The 19,089-nt window shown below is 39.3% G+C and overlaps 1 protein-coding gene across 1 annotated transcript in view; it reads right to left on the bottom strand.

Moving 5' to 3' along the window:
- Positions 1 to 13,540, bottom strand: part of LOC124780746 (tRNA-dihydrouridine(16/17) synthase [NAD(P)(+)]-like) — a 247,119-nt gene extending 233,579 nt beyond the window's left edge. The window contains exon 1 of the mRNA XM_047253803.1: positions 13,461 to 13,540. Coding sequence (XP_047109759.1) covers positions 13,461 to 13,517 — 57 coding nt within the window. The 5' untranslated portion in view covers positions 13,518 to 13,540. The remainder of the gene's footprint in view (positions 1 to 13,460) is intronic.
- Between the last annotated feature and the right edge of the window lie 5,549 nt (positions 13,541 to 19,089).

The raw sequence follows: 19,089 nt of genomic DNA, 5'->3' as shown, positions 1-19,089 counted from the left end.
TTCTTTTCTTCACTTGTAATTACCTCGATGGGTGTTTTGCACTCGGTTCAGTTGAAACATCTACAGCTTCAGTTATGTAGGGCACTTACACTTCTCTGTACTGCAGTATGATATTATGGAATTTTACAATGCTCTCCTCGACGTGATCTCAGCTATCCGCCCCCCCCCCCCCCCCCCCCGCCGCCCAAGTAAAAATATTTAACAAGAACATGAAACCATTTTTCTCCCCCCATTTTCTGCACTGCTAGAATGATCAAATCGAGTGACCGTCAACAGTTACCAGCCAGATGCATCTAGCTGTATAAATTTTACAGTGTGGGTTTCTTGGAACATGTGCTTCATGCTTTGGAGCAAAGTTTCGGAAAATTAGTATTTATTCAACTTTAGTTATATGTTCTTAAAACCAACGTGCGGAATGTAGCGTATGGCACCCCGAAACACTGATCTCTGGTCCGTGCCCTACAACGTTCACATACAGTGCACAACCTCTATGCACCTGACACTATTACTCGACCTTAACGCTATACTGCTTCCAAAATGTGTGTCGTTTACAACTTTTGGCGAGTACGGGTGCTTCTCATTTTAAAAACATACCTTCATTCGAGGGGCGGAAACCTTCCTGTTACAATCTTTCCATTTTAAGGGTCGCTCAACAATTAGAGTTTCTTTCATAATTAACTTCGTCAATTTTTCTTTTTTTTGGTAGACACTATTTTCATATCCATAATCAAAAACAGTTTAATTCCTGTTCCGAGTTGCTGCAACTCCAAAATAGGGGGTACTGCAAAGATAGCTCATGCCCTGGCACTGTTTCTTCTATAGGCTGCTCCGCATGTCTCATTTCAAGAGGACAACACCCGGACACACGTGACGAGGAATGTGCAAGCTGCCTTCAAAGAAAAACAGGTGCCACCACTTCCTGGCTTGCACATTTGCTTAAAGTGTGACTCACTCAACATGTCTGGGATAGGGTATGTCGACAACTTATTCACTCCATTACTTCAGCAACCACTGTTGAAGCTTTGTGATCATCCCTACAAACTACATGGCCCTGCCTTCTCCAGCAGCATACCCACGCCATTTTTGACTGCATACCACAACATCTAGATTCTGTGATTCCAACACATGATGACTTCAAACTGTACTGAATTCTTGTGTTCAGAGTGCAAGTGTAGTTCTGTAATTCTAGTCATTTGTGTATTACCATGACCCTAGTCTGTGAAGTAAATTTCAATGTGATCACGTCTTCTCCTTGCTATTGCAATTTTCACGAAAAGTGGTGTAGCTGACTTAGTAAAGCACAGCTTGTCATTAGTTTTCCACCACTCTTATCCCCAGTGATTCATGACCTTGTTCCAAAACAGTAAGGGTGCTGCATTTCAAATAGCCTCATTGATGACAGTACCTGAAGGACTAAGAGACATCCCACCTACCTTTCATCCAGGGCAGTGTTCCAAGATGGCTAGGGAATCATAGCAGTCGTAATGTGAAATTCAAGTAGGACTTTTCTCCACATTTCACCTCTTAGTCAGTGTGCACATAACTGGCTACATCATACTTCAATTGTGTTCATGTGTTTAGGGTTATCCTTGACAATTTCGATTGTTACACATTACTGATAACCTCTACAGGAATGAATGTAAAAAGGAACAGTAAACACCTACATGCAACCACAACACAGGGAACAAACTCACATGGCCTCAACCTTTGTTAGTCCCTGTCCTTCACCTAGCTATCACCTTCCTTCCTCCAATCCTGCACTACACCGCCTTCTATTCCAGCAATGTACCCAAAGTAGCTTTTCCTCTTCTCTATATCTCCACTTTTCTGACCCTCTTCCCTGCAGTAAGCAGCACAGTGATATTTTATTTTCAGTGTGTATACATACTCAATGTGTACCCTGGCCTGTTTCATATGGTATCCCAGAAGGCTCTCATTCTTGACGGGATCTGTGGAACATTATGAATCAATGCACAGAAAAAAAAAAAAAAAAAAAACCGCAACTTGGTTGCGGTGATAGGCTGGTCTGTAGCATAGCCCGAAGTTTGGTTAGATTGAAAGTTGAAAATTTGGTTGAGAGCTGGTGAAGTTAGTTGGTTGGTTGGTTTATTGAGGGGGAGGGGGGGGGGAGGGGGAGGGGACACCAATCAGCAAAGTCATCAGTCCCATCAGATTAGGGAAGGATCTCGACCATGCCTTTTCAAAGAGCTGGCAAATTTTAAATGCCTCGGTTAAGGTTGTAATTAATCTTGTTGTTGAATGTGGAGAACAATGCCTTTAGTGCTCGAGTGAAAAGAGATTGAGACGATTGTCAGTAAAATACACAAAACAGGAAGATAAAACAGCAAGTAAAACATTGTGCTGCTGGAAAACTTGCGTACCCTCTCAGAACCACGGAACAAAGTATTGCATAAGTAGTAAAACATTAATGACACAGGAAGAAAGTGGTATAAGGAGCTGAAACAATAAAGCAGATGGGTGTGGCTCACTGACCGCAAGAATAAAAAAAAAAGAACCAGCCACACTGCAAAACACTACAACCTCCACCCTAAAAGTTTAGGTCAGAGTCCAGACACATCAAAAAACTTTAAAACCTTAGTCACACCCATCTCATCATCAGCTAAAATAGGGGGCAGATTCCCACCAATATTTGCTTCTGCCCTTGGATCACAGCATAAAATACACTCTGTTAAAATATGGCGGATAGAGAGCATCACAAAATGGGGAATCCTCTTGTCATAGTAAAACAGCTATGAGCGAGAGGGCAGTGTCCAGTTCTAAGACGTGTGAGGGTCACTTCACCCCATCTGAGTGATCTTGTCATAGTGGCCCTATTGTAGCTATGACAATACACAACTATATAAACCAAGTAGTTACAAAACAAGATGCATGGCTATGATTTACTATTTGATGACAAAGTGTATTGTAACTGCAGAGTATTGTTTCTGACAACTGTGCAACATGCGGACTAGCAGTGTTCATTATAAATCTGCAAGTGGTAGTATACTGTAAACAAGCCACTGTTACTACAGATGATGGAAACAATTTTCTTTGAAAAATACCATTACAATCAAGTAAATATTAAGCAAACAATATAAGATCATCTTCATGGTCGACCACACAGTCTGTTTCATTCAATTAGGAATTCCGAGATAATCCTTCCACCTCTTCCGTGGTCATACAACATCCCTCCGTGCAGTTGATTTGAAGAGCAAAGCCTTTTTCACAGGCCTTAGTTTTTCTTTACTAAGTGACCCTTGAGCCAATAAAAAGTTGTTCCTTTTTATACACTGTTTTTTATGGTGTTCTGTTCAATATAGTTGCTGTCAGTAAATATAAAAAATGGCAGAATCTACTGGTTCACAAAAGTAAAAATTATTTAATCTTTGCATACCCGCATTCATTTCTTGAGGTCTTACACATAAATGCTGCATAAATAACGCTCCCAAATAAATACGTGGAGAATGATGTAATCACAACCTGTGCTAGAGCTAGTGCCAGTACATCACTAAGCTGCAGCACAAAAACTTGTCATGATGCCAATAATGTTCTTTGAGCATAATCTGAGACAAATAAATACCTCAAAGTAGGTGACTAAATGACAAAAGTAGCAAAGATACTAAAATGAAATATGAATCTTTCTCTGAAGATATATAAAGTTGTAATATGAGTCGTAGCATGGACTGAAAATCAGATTAACACATTGACATTAACAACATTTAGAGATGGAGCACTGAGTCAGTTGGAGAATACGAGTGGAAATTAGTGCTGGCCTTTTTCAGTCCTGAAAAATCAGATAAAAAGGAAGGGGCAGTTACTAGGACTTGAGGGAATTTTCTGGTACCATTTTCATAGGAACTGTCTCAACATTCACTTTTATCAGTTTGGTGTACACGGTTTGGAAACCAAATACAAGTCTGTTGTCTTAATCAATGTGTCATTCTGCTCAGTGGAATTCACATGTAGTAACTTAAAAGAAACTAAATCAGTATGACTAAATAGGGATTAGAGTCCATGTTTAATACGAATCCAGTATCCTATAAGCTACCTCACATGGTGAAATGTATCTCAGAAGACCGGTGCAAAATTTAACAACTCCACAAAAAGTGATGTAACTACAGTAATAAATTAAATACGTATCAAACGATACGTGGCGCACTACACAGAACGCCGTGTGGCAATACAGGGAAGGACACAAAGCCAAAATTTTACAAAGTGATGGCTGTCCCTTTACCAATACATCGAAGTGAGTCTTAGTCTCTAACTAAGAAAGACAAAAGGAAATAAAGTCGGCTGAAATGAAATTTTTAAGGAATGTTAAAAGATGTATCCTCAGTGATCAAATATAAAACAAGATTAAAAGAGAAGAACTTAACACATGTTCTGTAAATGAGGAAACAGATCAAGGATGGATAAAATGGAACCAACATATAAGTAGAATGGGGGGAAGAAATTAGTAAACAAGTAATAAATTATAAACTGTCCACCACTTGGCTGAGTGGTCAACGCATCTGACTGCCATGCAGCAGGCTCGGATTCAATTCCTGGCCAGGTCAGAGATTTTCTCCACTCGAGGACTAGGCATTGTGTTGTCATCATCATAATTGACATGCAAAACACCCAATGTGGCATCAACTTAAAACACTTGCAATTTGGCAGCCGAACTTCCCCGGAAGGGGGTTGGGGGCACTCCCAGCCATCTATACCATACAATCATTTCATTTCAATTATAAACCAAAAGGAAAGAATGATGCAGGAAGACTGAGAATGGCTTCAGTGAAGAAGAACAACGAACAACATTAACTGAAAACAGTCTGAATTTGAATTCAAAACTCACAGGAATTTCTGGTGACAAGTTGGTTTCAGTCCCCCCCCCCCCCCCCCCCAGCAAAAGGGGAAGACTTATTATTTTAACAGTACACAGTATAACAGTTAGCATATCTCTCCAGTCATATTTCCTTATTCAGAATTTATTCATTTCCTGAAGTCCTGTTGCGGCAGGGTACAAGTTGCTACATATACCCAGAATGAAATTTTCACTCCGCTGTGGAGTGAAAAATTTCATTCTGGAAACATCCCCCAGCCTGTGGTTGAGCCATTTCTCTGCAATATTCTTTCTCCCAGGGGAGCTAGTCTTGCAAGAGAGCTTCTGTGAAGTCTGGAATGTAGGAGACGAGGTACTGGTGGAAATATGGCCATGAGGATGGGTCATGGTTCATGAGTCATGCTTGGGTAGATCAGATGGTGGAGCACTTGCCTGCGCAAGGCAAAAGCCCCAAGTTCGAATCTTGGCCCAGCACACAGTTTTAATCTGCCAAGAAGTCTCATTTACTACATATATATTTCACACAATGCAGTAAAAGAAAAAGAGGCAGTATTCTCTGCAGCTCTAGACGGAAATTATCACATACCTAGATAAGAAAGAAAGAAAGAAAGAAAGAAAGAAAGAAAGAAGGCGTATAGGTCAATGGAATATATCTGAATCACATGTGCTGATGACATTGTTTTGCTCATCTTAGTGCAGATACATCAACTACTAATGAGAGAAGTTAATCAAACATAGGAGTGAAAATATATTCAACTTACTATGAACCCATTATAGCATGCACTACTAGTACGCCAACATGGGCTACAATAAAAAGGGAAGAATGAATGAATCCAGCAGATTTTTAAGAGGTATGGAAGGCAAGACAAGAAAGGATAAAATCAGAAATGAGGACACCAGAAAAAGGACAGACAGGTCAAGACTAAAGGACAAGACAAAAACAACAAAGCTGAAATGATATGCATATATTATGAGAATGGAAGAGGAGATAGTGACAGAAGCTTAACTAGTAAGAGACCATGAGGAAGATGTAGAAGGAGATGGCCAGATATTGCAAGAGTACCCATAGAGAAGGCAAGAATACCAGGAGATGTTATTAAAGCAGAAGTGAGATGGTGTAGAACAGGCAATGATGGGAGTCCTTGATTAACAATACAATCCACAAATCTAACAACAACAAAGAAGAGGAGGAGGAAAAAGAAGAAGAAGAAGAAGAAGAAGAAGAAGAAGAAGAAGAAGGAGGAGGAGGAGGAGGAGGAATATAATTAGTATGAAGTGTAATTCTAAATTAAACAGTTTTCAAAACTAGGCCTGCAATGTGTCTGAAAAGTGAGGGCCACTAGTTCTGACTTACAAGAGTGAGATATGGACTTTCAATAAGAAAATAATCAAAAATTGAGGGGTTCCTCTGCAAGCTAAGGACACATAAATGTTGGAAATTACTAGGAAACACAAATAAAAGGGTTAGAGAACAGATGGGAATAGATGCTATAATTAAAACTGTATTGAAAATGAAATGGAGGTAGGCAGGAAAAATACCAAAGTGAAAAGATGGTTAACATACAAAAAAAAAAAAAAAAAAATACTTTGTTGGATTTAATGAGACAAGACACGCCGAGAATACAATAAAAAAAAGTGGGAGGGGGTGTGGAAGAGGCCATAACCCAGCTGAGTCAGTCTAATTGCTAATGATGATTAATAGTAGAGCACTGAGAATTGGTTTGACACAGAGATGGCAGTGATGTCTTCTAATTTTTGTAGGTACATTCCATACAATTCCATAAGACAAAAGTTAACTCTCTTTGCAGAAAACCTTTGTTCGTGCCACCTTTCACATGCTGACCGCCACATGCATAGTGATGGATGTTTCACCACCAGGTCAGGCTGGGATACAGCCTCAGACATGAGGCTCTGCTGTAGCCACTGGCGGATACATGGTGTCAGGCATAAGCCTCTTCTGTGGCCGGCTTTCCCCTCGTGACAGTCAACATGTGAAAATGGTTATGCTATGTATTTTTCTTTCAAATGGAAATAAACTGCCATCATAAAATTCTATAACGAGGCAAGTTTATCAAGTTACCTTCCATTATGTACGTGAGTGCACTCAGCGACTGTGATACGACTTTCAAATGACAGAGCACAGCAGTCAGTCATTCTTTTCTTTCAAGTTTTATTAGCAAATCTGGATTTCAGCTAGTGCCTAGCCACTATCAATGCACTATTTCATGGCATCAACTCTTGTCCTAGTAGGTCAGTCCCCTGTTGTTCCGGTTTCTGTCACAGTTTGTTCAAGACTACCCGAAAAACAAGTGACTAACGTACTAAGATTCGCATTGATACCACGAAATAGTGCATTGATATTGGCTAGGTACTAAATGAAATCTAGACTTGTCTAATAAAATCTGAAAGAAAAAGACGATTGCTGCTGTGCTCTATTATTTGAGAGGCAAGTTTTTATCCATCAAACAAACTTACTAGCAAGTTGCTTCAGTTTTTTTACAATGTCTGTTCCATCTCAAAAGCTAAAAATTATTCAGCCGAGTTAAAACTGGCTACATTTTACTCAATGAGAATCTACGCACAAGACGAGCCTAAATGAAGCCACAGGCATTTCAGAAGAAAGATAATGGTACACCTCAAATTAGCAATTAACTACATAAAAGCTACAGGCAGGATAGATATAATATTTTTTGAAAATCAAAAGGGAGTAAGAGTACAAATTTCTCAGCAATGTTCAGACTCTCTTAAAATTAACGAAAACTGATCTTGTGCACCTATTTGTTTTTGTTACACCACCTCATGCCAGACACAAAACAGCAATGAGTGGAAACTGGAGGCAATGTGATCAAGAAGTCACCTCTTAAGATTTGACGCAGCAATACACACAACAACCTGAGCACTGTGGGATGATCAATTAGAACAACGCAAACACTTTATAATACACATGCATGTCATTGATACAGAGAGAGATTGCTTTGAACAGTAGTGCTGCTGACAAGATCTCTTGTGTATAATACTACTTATATATGTGTGACGATGTTGGCGGTGGTTCTGTGTTTAGCTTTTGACAATGCCACTAAGGTTCCAGTATACCAAGACACGTTTTTATAAAACAGGTATGCCTCATCATATTTAAACTTTCATATGTATGGCAGTAATACTATTCATCATGGTCTAGTTTATTGTTTTGAGCTGTAGACAATTTGCTAGTTGTACACATATAAAAAGAAGTTTTGCATCACCTAGGTTCTGAGAGTTCCAGAACCTGCACAGAAAATTGGAAGAGAAATCAACATAAACATCATTTCCGTCCTTTTTATTGCTCATGAAAACCACACATTGCAGCGTGACCTTCAGAGGTGGTGGTCCAGACTGCTGTACACTCTAGTACCTCTAATACCCAGTAGCACATTCTCTTTCATTGATGCACGACTGAATTTGTTGTGGCATACTATCCATAAGTTCTCAAGGCAATGTTGGTCCAGATTGTCCCACTCCTCAACGGCAATTCGGCAAAGATCCCTCAGAGTGGTTGGTGGGTTACATCGTCCATAAACAGCCCTTTTCAATCTATCCCAGGTATGTTCAATAGGGTTCATATCTGGAGAACATGCTGGCCACTCTAGTCAAGCAATTTCGGAAGGAAGTCATTCACAAGATGTGGATGATGGAGATGTGAATTGTTGTCCATGAAGAAGAATGCCTCACCAATATGCTGCTGATATGGTTGCCCTATCACAGTCAGACGATGGCATTCATGTATCGTACTGCCATTACAGCGCCTTCCATGACCACCAGTGGTAAATGTCAGCCCCACATAATGCCACCCCAAAACAGCAAGGAACCTGCACCTTGCTGCACTCGCTGGACAGTGTGCCTAAGGCGTTCAGCCTGACTGGGTTGCCTCCAAACATGTCTCTGACGATTGTCTAGCTGAAGGCATATACGACACTCATCGGTGAAGAGAACGTGATGCCAATTCTGAGCGGTCCATTCGGCATGTTGTTGGGCCCATCTGTACCGCACTGCATGGTGTCATTGTTGCTAAGATGGACCACGCCATGGACATTGGGAGTGAAGTTGCACATCGTGCAGCCTGTTGCGCACAAGCTGAGTTGTAACACAATGTCCTGTGGCTGCACAAAAAGCATTATTCAACATGACGGCGTTGCTGTCAGGGTTCCTTGAGCCATAATCTATAGGTAGTGGTCATCCACTGCAGTAGTAGCCCGTGGGCGGTCTGAGCGAGGTGTGTCATCGACAGTTTCTGTCTCTCTGTCTCCCCTCCATGTCCAAACAACATCGCTTTCGTTCCCTCTGAGATGACTGGACACTTTCCTTGTTGAGAGACCTTCCTGGCACAAAGTAACAATGCGGACGCAATCGAAACGCAGTATTGAACGTCTAGGCAGTTGAACTATAGACAACACAAGCTGTGTACCTCCTTCCTGGTGGAATGACAAATTGATTGGCTGTCAGACCCCCCTCCGTCTAACAGGTGCTGCTCATGCATGGTTGTTTACATCTTTGGGCAGGTTTAACAGTCAAAGGGAGTGTGTCCGTGATACAATTTCTGCAGGCAACAATTATCTTTTTTGCATGTTTTGCTGCAGTTCTGAAGTTGTTCATTGCTGACTGAAACCAATAATCTGAGGATCTACAAGTTTGTGACGATATACATAAAATAAAAGAAATTTATTCTAGAGATTAAAATCTACTCAACCAAGAGGTGGCAGGACCAAACACAAACAAAAGTTAAGGGAATGTGCAAGTGTTCGGAGCTTCTGGCAGAAATGTTGAACGGGAAGAAAGAGGCATGAAGAAAAAAGATTGGTTAGTTTTAGGAAATGGGGAGGGTTACAGAAAAGTCAACCAAAACCCCAGATCAGGGGTTAAGCTCTCAGCTTCTTGAAATCTCATCCAGTGCAGTCCCTGACAATCAGTATTTCCCTGTCATCCCTTCCCGGGGAGTCTCCCCTGACCGGGGTTCTGGGTGACTTTTCCATGCTTCTCAACATCTCCTAAACCTCGCCAGTCCTTTTTCTTCATCCCTCTTCCTTAACCTTACACAAATCTGCCACAAGAAGGAGCCACTGGCTCCAAAAGCTTGCATATTTCATTAACTTTTGTATGTGATTGCTCCTGCCACCACTTGGTGAGTAGATTTTTTTTATCTATCCAATTTATTATATTCTCAAAAATTTATTATTTTTGTCGACATATTAGCTCTATAGTTTTTTGTTGTTTTACTGTTAGATGTGTGATGTGTGTTTATGTGTAATTTTCTTTAAAGATGTGGAGATCAGAACTGATGTTGAAGTAGTTTCTTATGAGAATGTGGATTGGGTTGTTAGTTGAAGTTCAAAATTACTACTTGTTACTGGTGGGTGTCGTGGAGTGTGTTGTTATTTTGGTTAAGTCAAACTTTTGATAATAGTTACATCTGTGAGTTGTGGTTTGTTGATATCGTGGACTTCATTTGAGTTGTATGGGTCAAATGAAATTTCTGGTACCAGTTTCTAGATTATGTGTGGGTTTGTGGTATCGTGAAATCGTTTGAGCTATATGGGTCAAGTGAAATTTCTGGAATCTTTTTTTAAATTTTTCTTGAGGATTTTGTTTGTTTGATTTTTGCATTGGTATTTGTTTTGGTACATCTTCATTATTAGCATTGCCATGTATTTAGTTTGTCCCTGTACAAAACCCCATAATTATCATAACCGTCCCAGGAATTTCAAGTTATTTCTGCAATTAAATATTATTGCTTTATTTGTGTCAGTCTTCATTTGTAATGAGTGACACCACAGTCATCACATTGTATACTTTCGAAATAGGAGTGTGGAGTGTCCCCCGCGCCCCACCCCCATCTTGATGGAGTACTGGGTCAAAGTTGACAGGTGGCACCGCTATCTTTGGTTATCCTGATCAAGTACTGTGTTGCTTATTTTACTGTACGAGACGTCTTAAACCTAAGAGTATACAATATTTACTTACATTTGCCCATTCTGTTTCATGACCATGCAAACAATTTTGTAGCACGATTGAGTTTTGTATTTGATTTACAAATAGTGAAAAATGAAACTTATTGTACTATTACATGTAATCAGAATATTCTCTTACTGAAATAAGAAAGAGTGGTACTGTAGACATGTCCTTAGTTGTATCTCACTTTTTCAATCTGTGATACATTTTATGGTGTTGGGAAGCTGCTTGTATAGTTTTATATCCATATGTTAGGCTCCTTTTTATATCCATTTGTTAATTGTAAAATGAATATTATCTGCCTGTCTTGTACAATGATTGCGAAAATCTGAATTTTGAGATACAACACGACAAAAATGGAATGTAATAATAATTGCTCAAAGGAGGAGTAATTTATGTAGCCTACCACCTTCTTTACATATAACTAAGTCTGTAAGAGCATTCCTCAGCATAACCTCACAAATTGTTGCACTCAAGTATTTGTACAAATATTTGTACATATATGTGTACATATCAACAAAATAGGTATTGCAGCTCGCACCCCAGGGAAACAAGCAACTGAGTGTTGTTCCTGTTACGATCATTATCATTACTGTTTTAACATTAATTTAAACCACAAACAAATTATAACCTTGCAAGCTAGCCTTGATATGTAGCACAACACGATATCTGTATGCCACCACACGCACGACTTCAGGGGGCATGAGGGGAGGGGTGGGGAGAGGCAGAGGCAACATCACACTCTTCCTGCAGGATGTAAGATGGCTATAATCCTACCATCCTGCAGCCCAGAACAGCAGCCCTACAATTAGCATTAATTTTATCTATCTTAACTATGGTAGTGGCAGATGACATACTTATTACTCAAGAACGAAAACACTTTCAAGTTTTATTTCTGTTGGGCTGTGTTCTATTATGTTTCTGATCAGAACATTAAAAACTGGATATCTTGTTTAAATTAAGAAGTTGTGAAACACTGGCAAAATAGTGTGCTTTATTGTGCAGTTGATACTATGTTTCTTTACTACACAATAAGTCACATATGACTTCTAAATACTGTTGCTCAGATGAGACACTATTCTAGAATACATCATCCTCTCAAAAATTTTGGAAAATGTCAGTAGGGAAACAGGATGGTAGCCTCTTCTGTGAAACAGGTCAACAGTTATTGACATCCTAATATGAAAGAGGTCAGTAGTTACTGACACCTCTTCCATCGCCTTTCTAATATAGGAGTTTAACAATGGAATATTTCTATCTCTCAGGAAAAATGCCTTGACTCAGTGATGCATTAAATGTTCCAGATAAGGCAGAGCTTACTATATGGGAACAAAAATGTCATACTCTGTTGCGAACACCATCAAATTCAGATGATTTTTGATAAAGAATATGATTGGGCATTTTGACTAACAGTACTGCTTCACAGTTATTTCCTCATGAAGACTGTTGTAAATAATCCACTGCATTTCAAAAGGAACATAATTACAATACCAGAAGAAGAAAAAAAGGCGATCATTACTCCACATTAATGCTGTCTTCAGCATAACATTGGGTGCACATTGCTGTAACTAAAATTTTTGATCATTTGCAGTGAATAACATGTCTGACGTACGGCCAAGTAGAAAACTACTCCTATTCTGCAGAAGAATGTCTATTATTGCAACGTGTAAAAGATGGTGGATAAAATTACTCACTCACATCTGTACGTTTTTAAAACAAGCAAACAAACTTAAAAATGTTTTGCTTTAGCTACATTTACAAACTGATTTTTGATGTGAATGTAAAATGACTCGTTCCACATCATTAAGATTTATAGCACAAACAATCCAGGGAACATGAAACTAACATATGATACAGCAGCTTATAAAGCAATTACCATTCTTAAAAGGCTCATAATACTGTTTCCAAGACCATCAGAATGACGGTATAGTATATGTTACAGCTTACTGAGCAGAAACACTTAGAACCCTGATTACATGAACACACTGTCAAAACACAATTAATCGAGGGCTCAATGGTGGAATTTGATGTGTAGGCGTAAGGAGTGATTCTCGCATGCCTGATCGCTTAACTAATATTCGACGTTAAAAATCAGTCATATGAGTGTGATATACTGCTAGTCGGCTTGTGTCAGTCGTCTACGCAATGCAAACTGTTGCAAAGTTCTACCTATTACTGTTCATGATTTACAACATATCTCGTGCTTTCGTTTAGACATTCATCACACAATCTACGTACACAAACTTCCTGAGAGCAAGTGGTTACAAAACGAAGAGTCATTGAGAACAATCATTACGACTGATTCACACTTTCTTTTTAATCAACACGCGCGCACAGTAGGATGATGCTACAATGACAATTCACGGAAGCAAAAGAGCGTGTACAGCACGAATGCTTGTATTTTTTACTACGTTATAATGCACAATATGAATTATTGGCACTACAATACAATCACTGCAACGACGTTACGTTGGTACCCACGTACCAAACAATTCTTTGATTTCCATTACATATGTTGGCAACTCGTCAGCATGGTTTCACTTTCGCGTAAGGAAATTACTCTTTTTTGTTGTCTACAAAGAAGAAATAATGACAGCAAGTGGAATGCCCCAAAATTCGTAATCTTAGGAAGATGAATTGCATCGACGCTTACCATTTTCTCACTGAAGTCGTGTTGTTGGCACAGTGTTTTTCGCCACAGCTGATCCATCCACGCACATCAACGTCAGAGATATTCTAAACTGATGCTACAGCGACCAACACGTGCAAGCGATACTTTGGAATTTTAGATTAATAGAGCCGTCAAAGCACATGCGCCATGAGTTCTGAATAGTCATGTGAGCAGCACTGATGGCAGTCTGTTAATGAGTCTGCGCATTGCATCATTGTTGTTTCGCCGATGTATGCCGCCACTTCAAGTAGTTGTTGACATAGTTGTTGATAATCTATCTGATTGGTTTTTATATGGTCCCATTTAATGTTATGTACGTAGTGTTTACTTGTAATATGGAGCTGCAGGTCTTCATATAATGTCTCAAAATTTTTAATCGTCTTAAAACGAATTTTTGACAAATGTATGGTAATTCTGGATGGTAAAGTTGGGTACATTAGACCAGTTTTAAATATTTTTTTTGTTCTTATAGTTTTCATAATAAGTAACTGCGGAGCACATCAATGTTGTGTAATCAATGCTTGGAAAAAATATTAAGGGCCTAATCCACATATTAACAAAAGAAGACTCCAAAGTGTAACACAGTTGCAAGTAGTCTGTTCAACCCCCTTGTAGGTGATCATCTGAACCATTGTCAGTAACTGGCATACATAATACATATCAATGTAGTTAATGACTGCCCAGTGGAATACAATATGACATACAAACGACAGTGAAGGCTTTCGTAGCCATTTATTGACAGGTTGCCTGTTGGCTTCTGTCCCTGTTCTTTGGCCAACATTTGATGATTTTTCTGAAGTTTTGCCAGCCACTAAAGTCGGAAAAATCATCAAATAAAAATCGGTTGAAGAACCAGAGGCAGAAGCCAACAGGCAACTTGTAAATAAATTGTAGCATCACAGCAACCTACAAATGACTAATACAACTTGGAAGTATTCAACTACAATTAAGGACCCTGTCCATCATATCATTTATATGGATTGAACACGAGACCAGTCCTATCACACTTCCTGGAGTACCGGTAGTCCTGATAATGCTATTGTATTTGTGATTGATGCCAACGTACTGGTTTCTATTACTTAAGAAGTATTCAAACCATTCACATATCAGGGAACCTATTCTGTACACTTGGATTTTCTTTTACAGTGTGCAGTGGGGTTACCATGTTAAATGCTATCTAGGAATATGGAATCTACCTGTTGTCCTACATCCATTGTTTGCAGCATAGTCTACATCTACATCTACATTGATACTCCGCAAGCCACCCAACGGTGTGTGGCGGAGGGCACTTTACGTGCCACTGTCATTACCTCCCTTTCCTGTTCCAGTCGCGTATGGTTCGCGGGAAGAACGACTGTCTGAAAGTCTCCATGCGCGCTCTAATCTCTCTAATTTTACATTCGTGATCTCCTCGGGAGGTATAAGTAGGGGGAAGCAATATATTCGCTAGAAAAGGGAAAGCTGAGTTTTGCCTGAGTGATGCTTTCTAAATCCATGCTGATTTATGGACAGCAGCTTTTCTACCTCAAAGAAACTTGTTATGTTTGAACTTAGAACACAGTCAAGGATTCTGTACCTGACTAATATTGAGGATACGGGTGTGTAATTTTGCAAGTCTGTTCTTTTTCTCTTCTTATATAGAGGAGGAGTCACCTGCACTTTTTCCACTCATATGGAACTTTGTGCTGGGTGAGAAATTCATGATAAAACAAGCTTAGTAAGTGGCCAATGCTGTAGAGTATTCTCTGTAAAACTGAAAGGGTATTCCATCCATATATGACAACTTACTTGTTTTCCACTGTTTCAGTTCTTTCTCAGTGCCAGAGATGCCCGTTTCTGTATGTCATTCTTGTCAAATGAATGCATGTATGTGTGATTTCTCCCACATGAATGATTTTCAAATTAAAAACTTCCGCTTTCATTCTGCTATCTCGCCAGATTGGTCAGTGAGTGACTGGGCACAAGCTTTTAACCCGCTTGTCTTTTCACATCTTCACAACAGATGTACCTCTCATCCTGGGGTCTGAGTGACGTATTGCTCCCTTATAAGGTATTTCTTGGCAATTAAATGTTGCTGATATACATACAATTGTTGTGTGGTGTTATTCAGTGTTGTTGTACTAGTTGTGGTCTTCAGTACAGACTAGTTTGATGCAGCTCTCCATGCTAATCTATCCTGTGCGAGATTCTTCGGCTCCCAGTACCTACTGCAACCTACATCCTTCTGAACCTGCTTAGTGTATTGATCTCTTGGTCTCCCTCTACGATTTTTACCCTCCACGCTGCCCTCCAATGCTAAATTTGTGATCCCTTGATGCCTCAAAACATGTCCTACCAACCGATCCCTTCTTCTAGTCAAGTTGTGCCACAAGTTTCTCTTCTCACCAATTCTATTCAGTGTCTCCTTATTAGTTATGTGATCTACCCAACAAATTTCTCTTCTTCAGAAACACTTTCCTTGCCATTGCCAGTCTACATTTTACATCCTCTCTACTTCGACCAACATCAGTTATGTTCCCCAAATAGCAAAATTCATATACTAATCATTTCCCAATCTAATTCTCTCAGCTTCACTTGATTTAATTTGACTACATTCCATTATCCTCGTTTTGCTTTTGTTGATGTTCATGTTATATCCTCCTTTCAAGACAGTGCCCATTCAGTTCAATTGCTCTTCCAGGTCCTTTGCTGTCTGTGACAGAATTACAATGTCATCGGCAAACCTCAAAGTTTTTATTTCTTCTCCATAGATTGTAATTCCTACTCCAAATTTTTCTTTTGTTTTCTTTACTGCTTGCTCAGTAGACAGATTGAATAACATCGGGGATAGGCTACAACCCTGTCTCACTCCCTGTTTCTGTATAAATTGTAGATAGCCTTTCGCTCCCTGTATTTGACACCTGCCACCTTCAGAATTAGAAAAAGAGTATTCCAGTCAACATTGTCAAAAGCTTTCTCTAAGTCTACAAAAGCTAGAAACGTATGTTTGCCTTTCCTTAATCTAACTTCTAAGATAAGTCATAGGGTCAGTATTGCCTCACATGTTGCAGCATTTCTACGGAATCCAAACTGATCTTCTCCGAGGTCGGCTTCTACCAGTTTTTCCATTTGTCTGTAAAGAATTCGCGTTAGTTTTTTGCAGCTGTGACTTATTAAACTGATAGTTCAGTAATTTTCTCATCTGTTAACACTTGCTTTCTTTGGGATTGGAATTATGATGTTCTTCTTGAAGTCAGAGTATTTTGCCTGTCTCGAACATCTTAATCCCAGATGGTAGAGTTTTGCCAGGGCCATCAGTAGTTCTAATGGAATGTTGTCTATTCCCGGGGACTTGTTTCGACTTAAGACTTTCAGTGCTCTGTCAAACTCTTCACGCAGTATCACATCTCCCATTTCATCTTCACCTATGTCTTCTTCCATTTCCATAATATTGCCCTTAAGTACATCGCCCTTGTATAGAGCCTCTGTTATTCGGTAAGCAGTGGTAAAAATCACAGTTATATGTCTTAAAATATATTTATTTTGAGTTTTGTTGCATTTATTGTAATGCTTTTCTTACAAAAAAAAAGTATAATTTGCTTTTGTTAACAATGTTGTAATATCTAAAACAGTGTGTGTGGTGGTTTTTTTTTTTTTTTTTTTTTTTTTTTTTTTTTTTTTTTTTTAATGTGATATATTTATGGTTCAAAATAAATCTGCCAGTTCCTGTTCTATGCAAAATATACACAGCAGGTTCAAATGATGTAGAATACATCAGATTCTGAGCGGTTACTTGTGAGACTGAGATTTATATAATACTAGCTGTTTTCAGATAGCTGTTTTCAGATAATTACACCAAACATAGACATCTATATGTTTAGTGACATAATAAAGTAGCATTTTCCTTACCCAACAGTCTATCACAGTGAAATTCTGTAAACTTGTTTCGAAAGGTATTTTGTAAACTGGCTGACACTTAAGTTATAAGAGGCACTGTGGCTGCTTTTTGAGTCTTTCAGAGAAATATGAACAATCTGCCTCATTCCATCCTGTAACCATTACTGAGTAGTTAATTTAAAAGACTAAGTGGGAGGAAGCCTTTATTGAATATTTTAAGTGTAATTGATCTAAAGAGGCAATGTGAGCTTGAATTACCCACCAGAGGAGAGTGTACATGCAAAAGCAATGAGAGCCAACATGGAAAGAGGTTCATGATGAGACCTCTCTCAGTAAGCAGCAATTGGGCAGGAAGTTTCATATTGGTGCACGGTCCGCTCCACTCCACTCCAGAGTGAAAATTTCATTCTGGAAACATCCCTCAGGCTGTGGCTAAGTCACGTCTCTGCAATATCCTTTCTTCCAGGATTGCAAGGTTTGCTGAAGAACTTCTGTGAAGTTTGAAAGGTAGGAGACGAGATATTGGCAGAATTGAAACTGTGAGGATGGGTCGTGAGTCATGCTCATGCAGCTCAGTCGGCAGAGCACTCACCCATGAAAGGCAAACGTCCCGAGTTTGAGTCTCGGTCTGGCACACAGTTTTAATCCTTCTGGAAGTTTCATATCAGTGCACACACTGCTGCAGAGTAAAAATTCCATTCAGAAATAAGGTAGGTGTTGCAGGATTCGAGTCCTGAAGTCAGCAAGGTGATATGCAAGTGTGTTTAAGAGAGGGTCCATTAGCACACTACTTGGGCACCAGCAAAAAGGTGGGTTTAGGTGCCTTGATTTGCACGCCCTATCAGCACGAAGGTTGCATAGTGCAACCTCTACACCAGTAAAGGTGTGGAGTGGTTAGTATGCACATAAGCAAGACTAAAAATGTTGCTAGCCTTTAACACACACACCTCAACTGTACATTTAGTTACTTGTTACCTATACTCCTTGTGTTATTTAGTCACCCTGGACTTTCCATTCTCATGTAAAAATGGTTTATATGCTTAAAAAAAAAATTTAAGTTGAGATGCTACGAGTTTTAACATACAAATAAGAAACTCAAAAACAAAGTGTACATAAAAAGTATCTTTTGGAAAATCAGTACACTTAACTCAGTCTATAATTATTTAACCATAAAATGGAGGGGGGGGGGGGGGGGTGATAAAATGTTGGTGAGTACCTATTGCATCACTTTTGATCAACTTACGGTCTTCATAACACCATTCCTGGAAGTAAATGATCGGATGGCCTTTTTGCAGTTACACTGAATGTGCAATAGGTTTATTGTAGTCTTTTATCTTAGAAACTCGTAATAACAACAATAAACACCTTTACACTTGCCAAAGTGAAAGCAATAACAGGCGCTGTTGATCGTAGGTGTTCACTGCAGTGTCAAGAAAACACCTGGATGTCAACAAGTTGCTGTCATTTAATGCTGTCAAGGGCAAAGGCTTGAGTATGAAGTATTCCAGGCTTGAAAGACATTCAAGAGCTACGCCAGAAAAAAATAGGTGGATGGATCTATAATGTGTGTTAGGTAGTGGATAAACTGTAGTGTAAACAAGTTACACAAAAAGTAGTTTCAAACAATTGACTATGCACTTACACTGTAGTGCACTTACCATTAGACCACATTTTGCAAACACCAGCTAGAGAAGAAGACAATGCTTCCTCTACAAACTGCTACAGCCTTCAATGT

Source organism: Schistocerca piceifrons, chromosome 1, assembly GCF_021461385.2.
Source record: "Schistocerca piceifrons isolate TAMUIC-IGC-003096 chromosome 1, iqSchPice1.1, whole genome shotgun sequence".
NCBI classification, from domain to species: domain Eukaryota; kingdom Metazoa; phylum Arthropoda; class Insecta; order Orthoptera; family Acrididae; genus Schistocerca; species Schistocerca piceifrons.
Note: the sequence above shows the minus strand (reverse complement) of the source record. Positions and strands in the feature narration are given on the sequence as shown.